The sequence below is a fragment of the Suricata suricatta genome, chromosome 10, assembly GCF_006229205.1.
Source record: "Suricata suricatta isolate VVHF042 chromosome 10, meerkat_22Aug2017_6uvM2_HiC, whole genome shotgun sequence".
NCBI classification, from domain to species: Eukaryota; Metazoa; Chordata; class Mammalia; order Carnivora; family Herpestidae; genus Suricata; species Suricata suricatta.
This window is the reverse complement of record NC_043709.1, coordinates 68,276,198-68,297,129: the sequence shown is the minus strand read 5'-3', so window position 1 is coordinate 68,297,129 and position 20,932 is coordinate 68,276,198. Positions and strand designations below refer to the sequence as shown.

General features: G+C 36.0%; 1 protein-coding gene across 3 annotated transcripts in view; it reads right to left on the bottom strand.

Moving 5' to 3' along the window:
* The window catches only part of NELL2 (neural EGFL like 2), a 326,766-nt gene that overhangs the window by 167,044 nt on the left and 138,790 nt on the right, over positions 1-20,932 (bottom strand). For all 3 annotated transcript variants that reach the window (XM_029955181.1, XM_029955182.1, XM_029955180.1), the window contains exons 11-13: positions 17,672-17,763; positions 13,834-13,936; positions 5,240-5,368 (exon numbers count right to left, since the gene is read on the bottom strand). In XM_029955181.1, the coding sequence (XP_029811041.1) occupies positions 5,240-5,368; positions 13,834-13,936; positions 17,672-17,763 (324 nt within the window). The remainder of the gene's footprint in view (positions 1-5,239; positions 5,369-13,833; positions 13,937-17,671; positions 17,764-20,932) is intronic.

Below are 20,932 nucleotides of genomic sequence, written 5' to 3'. Positions count from 1 at the left end.
TCATCTACATGGCTGAGAAACTGAGGGTAGAGGAGAGACAGAACTTAAAAGGGAAAAAAAGAAGACAGAGACATAAAAGGCTTCCCTAGCCTCACTTCCTTTAAGCTACTGCTCTCTTCCTCTTTCCCTTCATAAGCAAACATCTAGAAAGAGTTCTGTCCCTTCATCACATACATTTTTTTCCCACTATGCAATATTCAGTCTGCTCCCAACTGGCTTGTGTCATCACTTTTACCCCCAATTAGCCATTGCTGATGTCCTCAGTGTCATCCATAAAGTTCCATGCAAAAGACATCTCTCAGTCTTCATTTTTCTTGATCTCTAAGAAGCATTCCACTTTCTTCTTGAAATTCTCTCTGTCTCTTGGTTTCTGTAATATCATCTTCTCTTTTCTCTCCCCCTACATTTCAGCCACAACTTTGCTGTCTCCATCGTCAAATCATGTTTTCTATAAAATACTCAGGGGTACCTGGGTGGCTCAGTTGGTTAAGCATCTGACTTCGGCCCAGGTCACGATCTCATGGTTTGTGGGTTTGAGTCCCGCGTCAGGATCTGTGCTGACAGTTCAGAGGCTGGAGCCTGCTTCTGATTCTGTGTGTCCCTCTCTCTCTGGCCCTCCCCTGCTCATGATCTGTCTCTCTCTGTCTCTCAAAAGTTAATTAAAAAAAATTTTTTTTAAATACTCAAAGTCTGCGTTTTCAAAAACTCTCTAGGCAATTTCTCCAGTTCTTCAGCTACCATTTATAAGCCAAAAAGTCCCAAATTTAATATACAACTTAAACTTCTCTGAATTCCACATCCAAGTATATTCAACTGGTTACTCAACTGAGATGTCCCATAGGTACAACAACCCAACTCGGTGATTTTCCCACCCAATTTTTTTCCTAAGTAACCCCAACATCTGCCTATTGCTCAGGCAAGAAGCCTGGAGAGCAACCTTGAAACCTCTCTCCTCCTCATCGCCTATCTGCAGGACTAGTTTTACCTCACAAATGCTCTCAAATGCATCCACATCTCCATTTCCACTTTTAATGCAAGACACCACTGTCTTCCATCCAGTCTTACCTCCACTGGTTTCCCACATCCAGTCTTCCCTTTATTCAGCATAAAGCTGAAGTGATTTATTTAAAACACAGATGTGATCACGACACTCCTCTGCTTAAAAACTTTCATTGCCTAACCCTTTGTTCTTCCATGAAACCCTTATTCAGTCTTTACTGTGCCCTGCAAGGCCATGATGCCCTTCAGCCCTCTCATCAGGCATCTCCTTTTGCTTTCTGCCTTCTATCAATTTTTACAAAGTGTTTCTTGCTACCTGGAGGCCTAGAGGCCTGCTACATCGTCCACCTAGGAATACCCTTCTTTTCCCATTCTTACTTCTATGCCTCACTGATGTTTACTTAATCTTTAGATTTCAGGGAGAAAAAAAAAAACTATTTTCTTCAAGCACTACCACCCATCCAGACTAGACTCTTATTAACCTATTCCTCTTTGAGGGCACTTACCACATGTGCAATTAAATACTCTTTGGTGTAATGAACCATTTATTATCTTTTTTTAATTTTTTAACATTTTTATTTATTAGTGAGAGACAGAGAAAGACATAGCATGAGCATGGGAAGGGCAGAGAGAGAGGGAGACACAGAATCTGAAGGAGGCTCCAGGCTCTGAGCTGTCAGCACAGAGCCCGATGTTGGGCTCAAACTCACTAACTATGAGATCATGAACCACCCAGGCACCACTTAACTTTCTTGATTGAGACAATATCAGTCATGTATGTCTTCTTATATTTTTAATTTTTTAATGTTTATTTTTTGAGAGAGAGAGAGAGAGAGAGAGAGAGGGAGAGAGAGTATGTGTGTGAGCAGGGGAGGGGCAGAGGGAGAGGGAGACAGAGAATCTAAAGCAGGCTCCAGGCTCTGAGCTGTCAGCACAGAGCCCGACGCAAGGCTCAAACACATGAGCCATGAGATCATGATTTGAGCTGAAGTCAGAAGCCCAACTCTCTGAGCCACCCAGGCACCCCCAGTCATGTATGTCTTATTTACTGTTTCACCTCTAGTGTAGCCTTAAACAAAGAAGGCATTCAATAAATGTTTGCCAAATGAACAAATGAACTCCAACACTTACCAGTGCTACTTTAACCCTGATCAAGTAAGTTGTGGTAAAAATCAATAGTCTCCATATACCATTAAAAGAGTCCTACAGTTAAGTGTGCAAGGGATAGAGGAAACTTGTTTATCAAATTAAAAAAGAAAAGTGAAAGCTAAAAGGAGCAAGTCCCCAAGCAAATAGCACGTTGACCCTGCATGTTTAAGACAAGGAGGATAGTAGAAATAGAACTTTATTGCTATGGGATTGGATTTATGTCTGATTTTAGTTTTGATAAATTTCAATTTGGGCATAATTTAAATGTAGAGAAAGATTGCAAAAAAGGTAAATATTGCCCAATCATCAATATTTTGCTATTTATCATTTTCTATTTCTCTATGCACATATATGTAAATATAAGAAAGTATATGCATGTATATGTTTGTTTCTCTAAAACATTTGAGAATAAATTAGTTTTCATGCCAAAAAAAATGTCCTACAGATTAATAAACAAAATGTGTGTCACAAATTATTACTTCCTTATTTTTGTATATAATCACAAGTCTAAATTCTTAGAGGACCAGAATTCTGTAAGACCAGCTGATAGACAACATGAACAACTGCATCATTTTTAAATGTTACTTCTAAGAAATCAAATATCATTAAAGTTAACAACAGTGACAGAATGAAAAGGAAAATCAAATTTGATCAAAATACTGGAAAAAATCTCTTAATATGAATAATGAAAGATATAATATTTGAAGTCTTCATTAGGAAAAATTCCAATTCCAAATAAACCAACAAGTTTTCCATCATTTTCTTAACTTTTGAAAAATTTTCTCTTGAAATGACAAAGAAATAACATGAGGGATTTACAAACCATCATTCAGTATGATCCAGTCAGAATGGAAAGTGGCGCCAATTTTGCTATACATTTATAGATAAAAACGATAAAAACCCATTTTCAGTAGGTTGCATTAAAAAGTTATTTAATCTAAATCTCTGCCCTCTATTCTTTGCTGTCTCAATAAACAGCAACAACACTCAGATGTTGTTCAAACTCCAAAACTTGACTCCCCTTTAATCCCTCCTTGATTCTCCTCCACAATAAACTATCTGCAAGTACTGTTGGCTCTGTTTTCAAAAAACACCAAGAACATGCTTCCTCTTCTTTATCTCCCTTATCATTTTCTTAATCCAGACCACCAACATCTTTGCCTAACTATTGCAAAAGCCTTCCAACTGGTTTTCCTATTTATGCCTCTTTCTCCCTACCATATTTAACCTATTATCTACAATTTAGTTAATTTAAGGCCCTGCAGCCAGTGCCACCCTTTTCAATACAAGTATATCACTCCCCGATTTGAGATCAATATAAACTCCTTACAAGTCTCCCTACATCAGCTGGCCTCTACTTAATTCTTCAATTGCATATTCACTGACTCTTCTGCTGCATCACATTATCCTTTCTTTTATTTTCTAGAACACCCAAGATAGTTCCCACTTAGGGGCTTTCTACTTGCTATTGCTTCTGGTTGGAATGCTCTCTTCTAGATCTTTCTGTGCTGTTTCATTGTCATCAAATCTCAAGTCAACTGTCAACCCTTCCCCCTCAAGCCCCATAGACTTTCCCTAACCATCTCATTTAAATTAATCCTCAATCTCTGTCACATCATCCTGTTTCATTTTCTTCCTATTATTTATTGCTAACCTGAAACTGCCTTCTCTATATCTATGGTTACCCCTTATTCTGTTTTCCCCCTAGAATGTTAACCCCTGAGCACAGGAACCTTCTCAGTCTTATTCACCATTCACTACCCAGTACCTAGAAAAGTGCTTGGTATATAACAGGTCCTCACTAACTATTTATTACATGAGTGAATATACTTAACAACAAGAAAAGCAGCAGTTGAAAATAAAAATAATGATCAGAAAATTAAGATTCAAAGAGGTATCACATGAATTTATATCATGTGGTTGTTTCATGTTACACACTTTGACAATATCAGTAGGGCTAATTACATGTTAAAGATCTCAAATATTATAATGAAAAATACATGACAAGTTGAAATCCATTTCTTATACAAACGCTTTCAAAATGAGGAATTTTAAACAAATCTGAGTCATAAATGGAGAAGGAAAGACATATGTCTTTCCTTCAGCAAAAATATAATGATCTCTTTAGGACTGAATCAGAAGCATTTTAAAGAAATACCTTGGGAAAAAAGGTCAATTTTGAAAATAAATACTGACATTTAAGGCAGAGAAAATCTATTGAAAGCTAAGAGAAACAATAGACATTGGTTTCCCAAGTCTTGTGTAGCTAAACAGAGGCTGGCAAATTTATACCTTAGAGGTTTTCTGTCTCCATGGACCTATGGCACAGTCTTGACATTTGGAAAGGGTAAGTCTAGAACCCTCCAAATGTCCAAACACCACTGTGTCAGTGTTCTTACTTGCAAGACCCATTAGCTAGTCATATATTTAATGAGAACCATTTAAATCTGTGCCTCAGGGAAATAATAAATTACTACATCTCATGGACTTCCAGGGTCTTCCTGAACTGTATTTGTGAATGTCAAGGGCCTCCTCACAGTATTTGGATTGTTTCCATGAGAGAAGAAATTACCGTGGATATTAGTTTAAGATTCTAAAAAAATAACTAGGACTCTATTTACTCCACTGGAGCAATTTACTAAATACCACAGAGCATGAATACAACCACTGAGATTACTAAAACAGTAGCAAACAAACGAAGCAGTGGGTACTTTATCTTCCTGTTAATTGATTGCCTTTGTTCGACAACATTGGAAAAATCTGACTACAATTCTAACTGTAAGCCACAGTAATCATGTCAATATGTGAACTATCTGAATATCTAATTACGAAAAAAAGAAGGCAATTTCACAGTGGAAGTATTATTTTAATTCAAGAAACCAGCCATATTAACTTATTAGTCTGACATATAGCAGATAGCTAAAAACTTTAATTTGAAAGATAATTATTTTTAGCTGATTAATATGCTTCAAATTAAATTCACTGCTTTTAATGGGCCCATCAATTTGACAACCTGGGAAATTAATAAATTTTGCATGCAGTAATCCTAGGAAATTTATACAGCTGAGCTACACATCATTACAAGGATTACCTTCACAGTAGGCATTGTCCTCTCGAAGAGCCCTAAAACCATCTCGACAGCTACAAACGGCCCTGTCATTCAGATTTCTGCAGACAGAATTCTCCATGCAGTTATGCCTTTCAGAACAAAAGTCATAACCTAAAAGAAAAAAGAAACTTATTATGGTAAATGAAAATATAACAAAGCAAATAAATTACATATAACAGAGCCACATTGGGCTCTGTGCTGACAGTAAGGAGCCTGCCTGAGATTCTCTCTGTCCCTCTCTCTCTCTGCCCCTCCCCATCTCACTCTCTCTGTCTCTCTTTCTCAAAAATAGATAAACTTTAAAAAAAAAAAAAACAAAAAGACAACTCAGTGAGAAAGTAATCTGTGAACTAGAGGTTGAACATGATCAGTACTATGGATAAAACAAACCCAGGCTGGAAGAAATATGAACATTATGAATTTAAGAAATAAACCTGACATCCTTAAAAAACTGTAAATGTGTTCAAAAATGAAAATTACATCACTTTAATTGTCTCTGGAAATCTCCAAGGCAGCAAATGTCCACTCAAAAGAAGGAAAAAAATATGAATTACAAAAATCTCAGATTCCAGAGTCTTCATGAGAGGACAGAAAAAATGGAACATTTTATAAACAGTGGCACCAGTCACATAGAATTTCTTAGGATTCCTTCTGCCTATGTGAACCCCTTGTTCAAGGATCATCTAAGATGCTGACGTGAAAAGCTTAAACACTGGACTCTATACTGAATGGAAATTACATGATTGTACATCATTCAAACAATTTTCCAATTGTCTGATGCATAGGTTATCTACCTCGTTTTACACTGTCTAGTAAATTACAATTTCAGTCCATGTACCAAAGAAAAATGTATTTCATGTAGCTCAGAATAAAGTCATCTGCTGACATACAGTCAAGGAAAGACTTATACCTGAGCCAATCATGAAGATGGAAGTTCTACACTGGGCCATCTTACTTGTAACCAAATTACCGCAGAATGCTGTGATTCAGTGAAAGGGTGGACTGAACTGTACCAGCCAGCAGGCATGCTCTGGAGCAGCGCTGCGGTTGGGGTCCATTCTGATTGGCTGATGCCCATAATGACTATTATGAATATCACCTCACAGTTAAAGCATAACCCCCATGAATTGAACTACACTGTACAGTAAAAAGTTGTATGTACATAAACCTTAAGAAGGGTGATGTTCTCAAAATGCAATGATGGCCTTAAAAAGGGAAGAAAAAACAAAATGAATTGGTGATTTCTACAGAAATAAAATAGAACAGAGAGGTATGAAGGCCAGAACAATATATAGTCGATAGTGGAATCTAAATCACTTAACCACTAAATTTTCTTGATGCGATTCTTCACAATCTACATTCTTATATGTAAGGCCCAACATTTTTAAGTAAGAAGTTCATTCTTAAGAAGAGAAAAAGAGTTAAAAATATTTTCTCCTAAAGTCTTTTTCTTTCCATCTTCTTTAAGTAGCTAAATTGAGACCACATTTCTTAAAATATATTTGTCTTTTTACAATGCCTGAACAGAAATAATTTCAGTTTAAAAGTCATCTTCATTTTCTACCCCAACAGCTCAGTATTTCATCAATCTATAATGAAAAGTCTCCCCAAAAAATCACTTCATATTTATTCTAAATTAAAACAAAGTTACTATAAAAACTGGCCCACTCCTTATGATATCCACAGCGTCAAGAGATCATGTTCTAACACAGTGCTAACTCTCTGCAAAATGGCACCTGAAGTGTTTCCAACAATGCTCAGAAGACTGTGACTGAGAACATGTACTGTTCTGAGACATTTGTATTTTTGTTTCATAAGTTTATATTTTTCAAAACTACATTTCAATTTTTTACTTTGTTGCACTTATTTTTCTCATTCTTCAGACTTTGCCTAATTCATGCCATCACTCTCTAGGCCATTCCACCTCTATTACAGTCCTTTTCCAGTTTTGCCTATAAGCAATGCCCAGACCTCTTATCTCACCATAGAATATCATGCATACATTCACCACACAGTATCCAATTGCTGCAAGAATTTTCCAACTATAAGATAATGATGTGATCCTGCTTTTACTGTTTGAGGTTCAACTAGGGAGTGCTTTACTTTTTATCAGATGGGTTTTTTAATTAACCCAGAGACACGAAAGCTAAACATTTCGTCAAATTCTAATTTACTCTTAACAATGTCAGATATTTTGATTTTCTCAACAAAGAAGCTGATTGAATCTATTGGTTGTTTTACTGCTTAGATACAAAATGCCGGTGTCAAAAGACTGTCTATTGATGGGTAGAAAATTCAGACTTAGTTAAAGTGGGTTGTTTCCAATCTATAGGTAATAACTTCAAAAACTCAGTATAAAGATGGCAAAAATCCACAGCCTTATTAACTTCATACTTGAATTTCTAGTCAAATGTGCTTGGCTTTTGGAGTTGAAAGACCTGGATTTACATCCAAATTTACACAAGTGTAAATTACTACTTGTGTAAATTAACTTTTTTAAACCTTTTTCTCACCTATGAAATTAAGATAATATGTAAAGTTCAAATGAGATCACTTATGTAAAAACATAATAGTATAGATAGTATTTGTTAATAATTAAAGCAACTAGAGTGTTACAAATAAGCCATAAGCCAAATATATTGAGACACCTATCACAGAATAAAATTCAAGTATTTGTTATAGATGGATGGATCTAATCTAATCTAAACTAATCTAATACAATCGACCTTTTATTTCCTACTTTGGACTTTAAATTCAAAGCTACCAAGTTTTCTATACCTTTTATAAGCTTTTCCAATTTACATGAAGTCCTCTGCCTTTTGTTAAGTATAGATATTTCTATAAAATATTAATATGTATTTTTCTACAACTGGTTGAATAGGAAAGGGTGAATACGAAAGATAATGAGTAAGAACAATACGCATAAAGGTTATACATAATAATCAGAAGAAAGAGAATAAATAACTTCGAGGTGGTTTTTGCCCGCAAGGTCTATTCACCTTTTTTTTTTTTTGGTGGGGGAAGCCCACATGGTTGGTTTGGATAAACCATTCACCCCTACTGTTAGCCCATGTGCCTATAGGAAGATGGACTGTATGACCCCACGGGATAATCAACATATCCCACTGGTCTGGACACAATAGTTCCTTCAGGTATGGGCATATGACCCAGTTCAGGCTAATGAAGATGATTAAAAATCAATTATGGGATTTTTGTTCAACTCCTGAAGATACTAAACTTTTTCTTTCACTTACTCGAGTATCATAATGATGTGAGCCGAAGAATGGTGGTCTAGTGGAAAACACAGAGAGCCTGAAAATAGAGCCACTTCAGAGGAGACAAACAGATATCCACCTAGGCAAAGGAGCAGGATTGGAAAGCTATAGAAAGCTTCTTATAGGAGCCATATGTTCCATTTTTTGCCTACATCAGTTGGACTGGGTGTTTTATTACTTGCAACTAAAAGATTACTAACTTACTTAGGTATCATTTGTAGGAAGATGGATAATCCTGATTTTTCCCAAATTATGTTTCATGTACATGGATGCACACTTTTTAAAAAGCACTACTTGCAATGGATTTCTTTTAATGTGTTATCAAAAATATGTGAATCTAACAAACAATGCCATTATTTTATGGATACCATTGTTTGGAATGAAGCTGTATTTTTAAAAATTGAGTGACTAATAGTATATGTAAAAAATTAACTAAACAATGTTATTAGTAATACATAAATAACAATCATGAAATCATAATTGAATAATGTGGAAAATGATTATCCAGACATTGGTAGAAAATCTATACCCACTGAGCCTTCTATATATAGATGTCCTTACTACTGGTAGAACTTGATTAAGTAAATTTTAAATTAAAATGGGACATTCAGTCAGAGAACTTATTGGTATTACAAGCAGAGAAAGGAGTTACCAAGAGAGGAGGAAAAGGAAAGGGATAAAGACCTCAAAATTCTATCATATAATTTCTGTATCTTTGTGAGTCAGAGTCCTCACTGTATCGCCGAGTCTCTGTCATGTTGTAATTTGTTAGAAGCTCCCTTGATGAGGTTCTCAAACATGAAAAAAGTGAAAAGACCATTCCTGCTACTAGGACATAAGAATGTCAGCTGCATAATATCTAGACAGTAGTCTCGTTTGGATTGGATTTGGTGCCTAGAGATCAGGGGGCCTTATTTAGGTGCACAACTTTGTTTCTAGCAATGGCCGAGCCTCTGGTGAAAAGGTCAACACTTGAATCTCATGCTCTGCCCCCAGGGAATATTTAATAACCGTTATTGCAGAACTTACTTTTTCACATGTGAACACAGCATCCTTACCACTAGGCACACAGGCCTGGAAACTGGAGGCCAATTATACTACAAATGCATCTGTCACAACATATGTGTAGAGGTTAACTCAAAATTTAAGCCTTAAGAACTTGACTTTTTCTAGTTAAAAAGTCAGAGAATGCCAGGAAACTCATTTGTTTATTCTATATATTTGAAATCAGAAATTGAAGCAATATTTATTATAAGTGGTGCTTAATGTTTCAAGAAGAGCCAACTTGTCCAATTTTAGTTCCAGCATTATCTAAGCCAGTAGTTCTGAATCCTGGCATGTAAAAAAAATTAATAGGTGAGTTTTTTGTTTGCTTGTTTTTTTAATGGTGATACCATGGTTCCATTTCCTACCAATTATATTAGAATCTCAGAGGGAGGAAGCGTAGGTCACAGTATATTTCATTACTGTATTTGGAGTGTGCTGTGTAAACACATTAATTTTCAAAACTAGAAAGCAATTTAAATATAACACAATTTTTGTAGCTGGCTTTTCCATTTCTTGCTCTTTGCAATGTATCAGGGCTCTTTTAAAAATATATGAATGTGCTCAAGGCTTCTCTTCATATCTGAAAGGCCCGATCTCAGCTGTTCACTCAAATCTTGTCCTAGCCAACCTTGCCTGATTTCTATGCTGTTCCCTTCTCAAATCTCTAAGTAGCTCCTGGACACTTCCAGGGATTAAAGATGGCCAAAGTTTTAGCACTCTTATCATGGTAGGGTGTATTCTCCCCACCCGTCTTGAATCTGGGATGGCTTATAACTCTTGACCAGAGGAATATGGTAGAAGTGATGCTGTGTTAGGTCCAGACTTAGTCTTTAGGAGCTCCAAACCACCATATAAGAAGTGTGGCTGCTAATCTGATAGAGAGGCCACAGAAAGAAGTCCTGAGGTAACCGAGCAGAGGGAGAGAGTTTCAGATGTACCCAGTCTTCCTGTCATCCCTACTGAGATGCTTAGCATACGGTGAGTATAGTGAGGCCATCTTGAATCTTCTAGCCCAGCCTAGCTGAGTGAACCAAGTTAACACCATGTGGCAGAAGAATCACCTGCCTAAATCCATGACATACAATATTGCAGAATATAGTATAAAAAGAATACAATATAAAAAGAGCTGTTGTCTTAAACCGCTAAGCTTTGGGGCAGTTTGACATGCAGCAATAGCTAGCAACTCCAGATGTAGTCTCATTGACCAGCAGAATCAATATTTTGCCTGGGAGCTTATTAGACACATGGGTGTTTTTGGCTCCCTCCCAGACCTACTAAAGTAGGATCTACATTTTAATAAGATCCCAGGTCATCTGCATGCACACTGAACCTTGAAAAGCACTGGTTTAGTCTACCTTTGGTTGCCAAAGAAACTCTAGTCAGGCTGCAGACTGCATCCAGCTCCCAAATCAAATGAATGGAATGTGCATTCTTGGTTTACATCAAGTACCACACATGCTATGTTCAAGGTGCTGGCTCAGGCACTGTGAAGTTGAAAACGAAAATGGCCTTTCTATCTACTTGATATAATCATTTTTAGTAGTGTTCCTTAGCTGTGAGAGCTGTTTTGAAAACTTCTTGAAGGCAGACCAAGACCTGGCAGACCAAGTCTTTAAACCACTTTAAACCACTTTTAAATGCCCAAATAGCCTTTCCCAGAACTGAGACTTTAAAACTGTTAATTGAATGAATGGAAGAGCTAAAAGGAAAAAAAAAAACACAACTGCACCACCCTGTGAAAAATGGGAAGGGGGAAGGATGCCTGGGTGGCTCAGTGGGTCAAGCATCCAACCCTTGCTTTCAGCTCACATATTGATTTCAAGATTTGTGAGATTGAGCTCCGCATTGTGCCTGTGCTGACATGTCTGCACTGCATGGGGCCCGCTTGGGACTCTCTCTCTTCCTCTCTCTGCCCCTCTCCTGCATACTCTTTCTCTCGCTCTCTCAAAATAGATAAACTAAATCTTTTAAAAATGGGATGGGAAAGTTATGTCTACTTTTAATAGACTACATCTAAAAAAATAGAATGGTACATGTTTCATAGTTTCTTTTTCTTTTTCTTTTCCATTTAAACGTTCCTCTGCATTACCATAAAAGCCATTCTTCCAACAAGTGCTAATAGCTCATATAGGGCAGTAGGCTATACAGCACCCAATACAGGACCAACTATATCAATTATGAGCATCCATGACATCCCAGGCGTCATACCAGGTGTTAAGGACATAGAGATGAATATTAAGAGCTACCCCTGCTCACGGCGCATAGTCTAATAAAGGAGAGAGATTCACAAACGATAATTTCAATAGAATGACAGTGCTGCCTTAGAATGGCTTGGCTTACAATTTTTCGGCTTTACAATGAGCAAAACTGATATGCATCCAGCAGAAACTATACTTTGAATTTTGATCTTTCCCTGGGCTCATGATAGATGGTACAATCCTCACTCATGAGGCTGGGTAGGGGCAGTGAATGGCAGCTCCCAGTTATCCATGTAATCACAAGGATAACCCATTGATACACTTATAACCACTCTGTATCCATACAGCCATTGTGTTTGCACTTCCATTATAGCATTCAATAAATTACATGAGCTATTCAACAGTTTATTATAAGATCAGTTTGTTAGATGATTTTTCCCAACTGTAAGCTAATGTACAGGCATAGTGTTAGATGATTTTTCCCAACTGTAAGCTAAGGAACAGGCATACCTCAGAGATATTGCGGGTTCAGTTCCAGGCCACCCCAATATAGCGAAGATCTCAATAAAGCAAGTCAAGCAAATTCCTGGTTCCCCAGTGCATATATATGTTATATTTACACGATATTTTAGTCTATTAATTGCGCAATAGGATTATGTCTAAAAAGTGTACATATCTTAATCTTAAAATGCCCTTTTGCTAAAAAATGCTAGCCATCTTCTGAGCTTTCAGCAAATTGTTATCACTGATCATAGGTCACCATAACTAATATAATAATAATGAAAAAAATCAAGATATTGTGAGACTTGCCAAAATGTGACACACAAACATGAAGAGAGCAAATGCTGTTGGAAAAATGGAGCCAAAAGACTCACTGGACACAGAGTTACCATAACCTTCAATTTATAAAAACACAATATCTACAAAATACAGTAATGTGAAGCACAATAAAATGAGGCATGTCTATCAGTGTTTTGAGGGCACTGACAATAGCCAAGGCTAACCTATGATGTTCAATAGGTGAGATGTATTCAAATGCATTTTTGACTTAATGATATTTTCAACTTACAGGGTTACAGAGACATAGCCATATCATAAATCAAGGAAGATATATGCAGAAAGGCATATATAATTTTGCTGGTGGTAGGGATCTTAAAAACTGCACACAACCAATCTTTTAGTTTAATGTTTGAATCTATAATAAAATACCAAATTTTAGAACTTAGGATACAATATTAAGTTAGTGAGGCATCCCACTGCATGTGTGAATAGATCAAATTTTACTTTTTTCTTTATAGTTAACTGAAAATCTAAGCCCTTTCAACTTATTGGTCCTAGGCTTATCATCATAGAGGCAACACAGAATGAGCAATACATGTCCAATGACCTCACTCTTGAGGACCACAGAAGTCCATTAGTGGGTACCTGGGTGGCTCAGTTGGTTAAGCATCTGACTCTTGATTTTGCCTTAGGTCATGATCTCACAGTTTGTGAGTCTGAGCCCTGTGTCGGGTTGTGCACTGACAGTGCAGAGCCTGCTTGCAATTCTGACTCTCTCTCTCTCTCTCTGCCCCTCCCCTTACACATGTATACTCACTATCTCAAAATAAATACCTTTAAAAAATTATGCAAAGCCAATTACAAAAATAAACAAAAGAGAAATAAAGAGTAAATCAAAAACAAACACAGAACAAAAGAGAGAGAAAAAGAAAGAAAAGGAAAAAGAAAACCAATAAAATAACTCAGCGCTATCATGTCAATTTCTCCAGCAGAGTCATGCTGATTCAGAACCAGTACACAGAAAGTCTGAAGACCCACTTCTTGAGATGGGTATAAGATACGTAGCAAAAATGTATGAAAATATCTTGATTTTAATTCAATAATCATAATGAATATTCTGTGACTCCCTACTGTCTACTAAATTAGGAAAGCATTGAAGGAAATTCTGTTATTCTTTGAAAATAAATTGCTTATAAAATTTTTTATCTCATGTCAGTTAAACCTGACTCCAACAATGACTCATGCCCATGGAGCTTTCTTTACAAAAATGTCTTACCTTTACAGACTTTGCAACAGCTATGAGACAAGGTAATCTGATGGGACTCTGGACAATCCAAAGCAGGACAGCCTGAACTTTCAATCAGCTTCATGGTTTGGTCCTATTAGACACAGAGAATAAATGCTTAAACCTTCTGAATTAGGACTTATTAAGAAGTTCCCAGATCCAGTATCTGAGAATATTCTGCTTACATAGGAGTAAAATTTTCATCCTGAGAAACTTTGCCAGGTCACAGGCTCACTCATAAAATGACATTAAATCATAATTGGAAAACCTTTAAAATGGATAAGCAGGTCTTGGAAGAGGAGCATACTACATTGCAACCATAAAACAATTTGTCAAACATTTAGGCAATCCTGAAAAATTCTTTTTGTTTTACAACACTTTTGTAAATTAGAAATATTTTTACAAAATTTTACAATACAGCTTAAATAAGATTAGAAGCTTACTGTGAGAAAAACAATAAATAAAAACTGAGCCTTTTAAATATTCTCTTTCAAAGTTCTCTAAACTGTGATGAAGAGATTCTCACAGGTGATTCTGGTATAAAGAAAATGAAGGCAGAATTTGGTTGGCTTCTATACTGTCAACCTCCTTCCTATCTCTTAAGAACAAGGGTCATCAACTACAGCAGCATAGAAGTAATAAAATAACTGTTGGAACTTGTAGACTTCCATTTTAATACTGTTCAAAAGCTTAGATTTTTTAGATGTCATTTCTATTAAGTACTACTCTTATGGAATGAGTACTCGTTTCAACATCTCCTCTTCCTAGAGTATCTATGAAAAGAGATTATAATGATTTGAAAGTGATCCTATCAAGAAAATGGCCAGACTGTAATTCCACTTCTAGGTTTTTCTCCTCAAAACAACCAAAAACACTAATTCAAAAAAACATATGCACCCTGATGCTTACTGCAGTATTATTTACAATGGCCAAAATATGGAAGCAACATAAGGGTCCATTGATAGATGAATGGATAAAGAAGATGTGAGATAGACAGAAAATGGAGTATCAATCAGCCATAAAAAAAGAATGAAATCTTGCCATTCATGACAACATGGTCGGACCTAGAGAATATGGTGCCCAGTGAAATGTCAAACAGAAAAAGACAAATAACATATGATTTCACACACTTGTGGAATCTAAAAACAAAAACAAAAACAAAACAAAAGAAATGGATTCATAAATACAGAAAATAAACTGGTGGTTGCCAGAATGGAGGGGGTCAGGGGACGGGCAAAATAATTAAAAGAGATTAAGAGGGACAACTTTCTAGTTATAAAGTAAAAAAGTCACAAGGGTGAAAAATACAGCATAGGGTATACAGTCAGTAATATTGTAATAACATTGTATGGGGACAGATGATAACTGCACTTATTGTGTGAGCATTTCATAATGTATATAATTGTCAAATCACTATGTTATATACCTGAAACTAATATAATAGTGCATGTCAACTACACTTATAAAAAAGAGAGAGTGGTAGTAGACATGTATATAGTGGCGTCAAATGCTAGTCATCTTTGGTTTGACAATAATATCCACTTTGGTAATCTTATTTTCAGAACCACAATGTTTTCTGGTTATTAAAGTCATAGACTCCTAGGACATACATTCAAGACCACAAAACTGAAAACAAAGGAACAATCAAGGGCTAATATTGACAGCCCAGAAAATAAAAGCTTGAAAAAGTTGTCAATTATGTAAGGGTATAAATTCAGAAGCTACAGGGCCCCAAAGGAGAAGAAACAATGGAAATTCTTAATGTCAAGGGATTAGTCAAGGACTACAAAAACTTATAACTGGTATAGCTCTGCTATATGATCAATAGCCAGCAGCTACATGGAGCTCTTGAATACTGTAAACATAAAATACACACAAGATTTTGAAGGATTAGGATGACAAAAGAATGTATAATATTTCATTAATAATTTTGTTGATTACATGTTAAATAATAATATTTTGGATATATGGGGTTAAATATAGAAAAACTACCCCAGTAAAAATAATTATTTGTGGCTTATATATTTCTAGTGGACAGCACAGCATTAGAAGGTAGGAAATGATGCCTTTTGTTTGAGTAAATAAAAGGTAACATTTGTTCATTCACTCAATATTTACTTTCAGAGTATTGGCATTTCCAGAGTTATCTATATACAGACTTCTCAAAAACCCAATTTAAAATGAAATCACTTTATAGGTATCTTAAAATCAAATAAGCAACAATTTTAGTAAATTTTAAAGCCATAATTATCAGTATTATAACACATAGGGATCAGATGAAAAGAACAAACACACACACACACACACGCATGTGCGCGCACACACACACACACACACACACACACAGACATTGTAAATGCCCTCAAGATGTTTAAATTTAGAGCTGATTTTTCAAAGTTAGAGTTTACCAGTAGAACCAAGTTGAGAAAAGTTTTCCACCTTTCTTACAGTAACTTTTCTCTGGCTCTCTTTTCTTTATCTAGAATCACTAGACTTCACTCTAAGTCTTCCAGTCCTTGTATTTATAGTGGGACTGTCATGTCCTGTCATGATCTCGCAGTTAGTGGGTTTCAGCCCAACGTCGGGCTCTGCGCTGCCAGTGTGGGGCCTGCTTGAGATGCTCTCTCTCCATCTCCCCCTCCCCCCTTCCTCCTTCTCTCCCTCTCTGTCTTTCTCTCCCACTATTTGTCTCTCAAAAAACAAATAAACTTAAAAATAACTTTAAATACAAGATCAGTAATTCATGTTAATGTTCCTATACCTTAGCTCCCTTCTCTTTAAGATGGTAACCCATACACTACAGGAAAGCCAACTTAAAGCCAAAAGAAGTGGCTAAAGTACATTATAATGGGCATGAAGAAATCAGACCTCTCATTCTGGAAATCAAATCTGTCACAGTCTTGCCTCTTTTATGCTTCCTCCTTGCTTATCCCAAAGGACTTCCAACCTAAGATGCATGAAGTATACAGCTGACTCTTTCAATTCATGTTGGCAAAATTCTTAGGATTTTCCTTTCCCTAACACTGAATAATCATATAAATGCTATTGGTGGTGCCAACAGCATCTTCATTTTCTGCATAATCTGTGCGTACTATATCACCCCCCAGAAACATATACAGGAAACATTTAAAGAGAAAAATTAAGGATTTAATTAAAGGGAACACTAAAGCAGACACTTTATATGCAGAGTTTCCCCCAGGTAGAATATGGCTTGAAATATAACCTTATGGTCAAGAAATACAACATTATAATTTATAAAAGGCAAAAATAAGTTTTATGAAGCCATATTTACTTTTTCAAGTAGTAGGCCGAGCAGCAATGATTAAATAAAATGAAACATTTGCTTCAGAAGCATACCTGAGACCATGGCAGTAAATTTATAAAGAATTCCCCTTCAAATCATTTAAAATATTCTTACCAAAGGGATTAAGAACAGTATCAGTCTTCTCTCCATCCAAAGCTAATTGTAATTAGGTTACTGTTATGATTTTCCACTGAACTGAGTGATATTTGTCACATGGGTCAAAAACCATCAGTGACAACAGGCTGAGTCTAAATTTATCTATGTTTTCTTCACAGGAATAGGTTTGATTTTGGAAAAATAAGACTTCATAAAACTTTAATTGGACAAAACAGCATTTTTTGTGTACTGGGGAAATTATTTTACAGCCATTCATTTACATGTTTGCAAAAATAATGGGAATTTTTATTTGAATTATAATTAATATCTTAATATTTTTCTTTGTCTTAGAGGTTTTCAAGGCATTACAAGAGTGAGGTTTTAAAGAAATATTTACTGTGTTTACATAACAAAGAGGTGTTTCCTTACCTTACATTCATAGAGAACACATACTCCAGAAGAGGAATAAACCGTATTTCTTTCTCCTTCAAAGTAGGTCCGTCCTTGAAATTGGCATATTGCTTTGGAATAAAAAACACATATACATTTATTTTTAATTTTTCTTTTGGAAAAATAGTTGGGAGGTGTTGAGGTCATATATCACACGGTCTTGAGCCTTTTCAAAGTAGCTGAATAACCATAAACCTAAATTCGATCTAAACATAAGGTACATATAGGATCGATTTATTGTTATGGCCATTAAGTTCAGAGAGTAAACTAAGGAACACAAAGGATAAAGACAATGACAAGTCAGAAGTAGACTCTGAAAACAAGAGCTTCGGCTCTCACGCCTGCTGGATGATGTTCCACTTAGGGCGTCTTATCAAGTGTTTAAAGCAGCTACAAATCACAGCAATATAAATATGAGAAAAGCACACTTTTTGTATACCATCACAGAATTCTAAAATAAAATTTTAAAGGAAGCTATTTTAACATCTGCACATACATTAAGTTTTATGTTTTATGGGTTAGCACTATTTAATTTGCAAGTGCATGTGGGTTAGGGCACCCTACTAAGGATGCTGAAAAATCTTAATCTAGGCCTGCTTTGTTTACATCACAGTAAGCTAAAACGTTATTAGGATTGCAGTTTCGATAGGAAAACATTTGTAATTAGTGAAGATACAGAGAAATTACCAAATTTTTGAGACTTCTGAAATATTTTCCATTCAGATAAACATTGTGCCAACAGAAACCGCTTGTTTTGAAATGAATGTTTCCCACCGCCCATGTTAACTCATCACCCAAACAGAGAGCTACCCTGAAGCTAACGGAACTTAACCTTCAGAATCCCCCTCTGGCTTTAACCCCTCTGAAGACTCTGAACTAACTTTTGTTTTTGCAATTCTATACTGTTGTTTTTTTTTTTCTTAAAAAAGGCACTCAGTGTTGTGGATGCTCTGGAGCTGCGTAATGTCTAGAAAAAGACCATGAAAGTGATCATCTGATAAGAAAAGACTCAAGCCGTTTGCTGACCCTGTTTACTAAGTCCAATTTTTAATTTTAACTACACAGACTTTACAAAATGGATGTATACATTTTCTTTTGATTCCTTTGTGTCAATTTCAAGAAAGTCTTTCTCTCTTCAGAATTCACTTATTCCAATTACCTTTAAAAGTATCAAGTTATTTTACACATTGCTTTAATAAATACGATTTTTATCATTATTGAAAAAGAGTACTAAGTTACCTATTATAATTGGTAACAAAAATAAATAAATTTTTATTAATATTAAATTTATACATGGTTCTAAAAATATTCATATTTAAAATACAAACCAACCTACATCTTCAATGCAAATTTAACCAATTATTTAAAAGCTACACATTTAAATAATGGAAAGCAACCATGCTGTTAAAATGCAACCTTCAACCGATCTCCTTACTCAGTTTTTATTAACAAATTTCACTGCATAGTATATATCACCTCACCGGTGAATTGATTTAGAATTTTTGGAGCATGCTAGAAAAGAAAACAACTTACTCACGTAAAGTATATGACTTAAAAGCTGGCTAAAGCTTACACACATCTGAAAATTCAAAATGAAATTACAGATGTGTCAGTTGCATACTATCTGTCATATTACGAATTAAAATAGCATGTGCATTTACTTAAAAAACCTGATTGATTGTAAGATATTATCTATTCAACCTGAAATTTTTAACTGTGCTTTTTTCTTATGAGATTTAAAATACAAACCAGTAACCTCAAAATACCAAGTTCTGACATATTGTGTGTGCAATGATACTTAATAAGTACCAAGTTTTTAAGATAATAAGAATAAATAAAACCTTCTTACTTCTATTAAGCACTTGCCATTCGAAGGTTTCTAAGCCTATTTTCTTATATGACTCAATAACTGCAGCCTATTCAAGTCCAAGGGTATGTTGAAAAGAAAAAACTGATACTCCAAGTCTTAGAACAGAAGGGAAAGGAGACTGTAAAACACACAAGGGTAAGCTCTCCTTATACAGAGTCTTATGATAATTTAATATTCATGCAGAGCAGATGGAGCTTCTGCTCTAAACTCTTAATTCAAAAGACTCAAATAGGCACCTTGTGGGACAATAGGGCACCAAATGGAGCCTGGCAGAGGGAGAAGGCACAATAATGAATGAGATCACAATTGCTTCATTTCCTTTCAAGCAATAAGCACAAACAGGGTGAACTTAGCTTAAGGAGAACCCAAAGCAAGTGATTTTTGTCTTATTTCTCTATTGATCAGTTGTTGTGATTCTCCATAATTATGAGGCTTACCCCCAATACCTAGTAAGGTCATCATGGTATACATGTCCTAGGTTCTTTAGTGGAAAAATGCTAAGGGACTTAGAAACTTTATAATCATTCCTAGAAATATTTCGAGGTGCCTGGGTGGCTCAGTCGATTAAGCGTCCAGCTTCAGCTCAGGTCAGATCTCACATTTATGGGTTCGAGCCCCGCGTCACACTCTGTGCTGACAGCTAGCTCAGAGCCTGAAGCCTGCTTTCGGTTCTGTGTCTCCTTCTCTCTCTGCCCCTCCCCCTCTCATGCTCTGTCTCTCTCTGTATCAAAAATAAATAAAACATTAAAAAAATTTAAAAAAAGAAATATTTCAAGGAATCCTCGAAAAGCATGAGGATGTCTGGGACTTAGGAGTAAGTTGAAAGAGAACAAGTCATGTTAATTTTTTTTATTTTTTTAATGTTTATTTATTTTTGAGAGAGAGACACACAGAATGTGAGTGGGGGACAGTCAGAGAGAGAGGGAGACACAGAATCAGAAGCAGGCTCCAATCTCTGAGCTGTCAGCACAGAGCCTGACACGGGGCTCGAACCCACAAGCTGTGAGATCATGACCTGCGCTGAAGTCGGCTGCTTAACCAACTGAGCCACCCAGGCGCCCCAAGTCATGTTAATTTTTTAATACATTTAACAGATATGTACTGAGCTCTTATTCTATGCCCAATAATCTGCTACGTAACTAAAACTCAGAGAGGAATAAGACATGATACATGCCCTTATTATTCAGTAGGGCAGACAGACTCATCCACAACTATAATAAAGGCCAAACTGAAGTCCTATAATTGAGACATTCATAAGTTATACGTAAACACAGGAGACTGAGTGGTGAATTCTGTAAGATGGCAGAAGGAAACAAATGGGCTGAAGGACTCAAGACTCTAGCAGTAGCGGGAAGTCATGATCATCACTG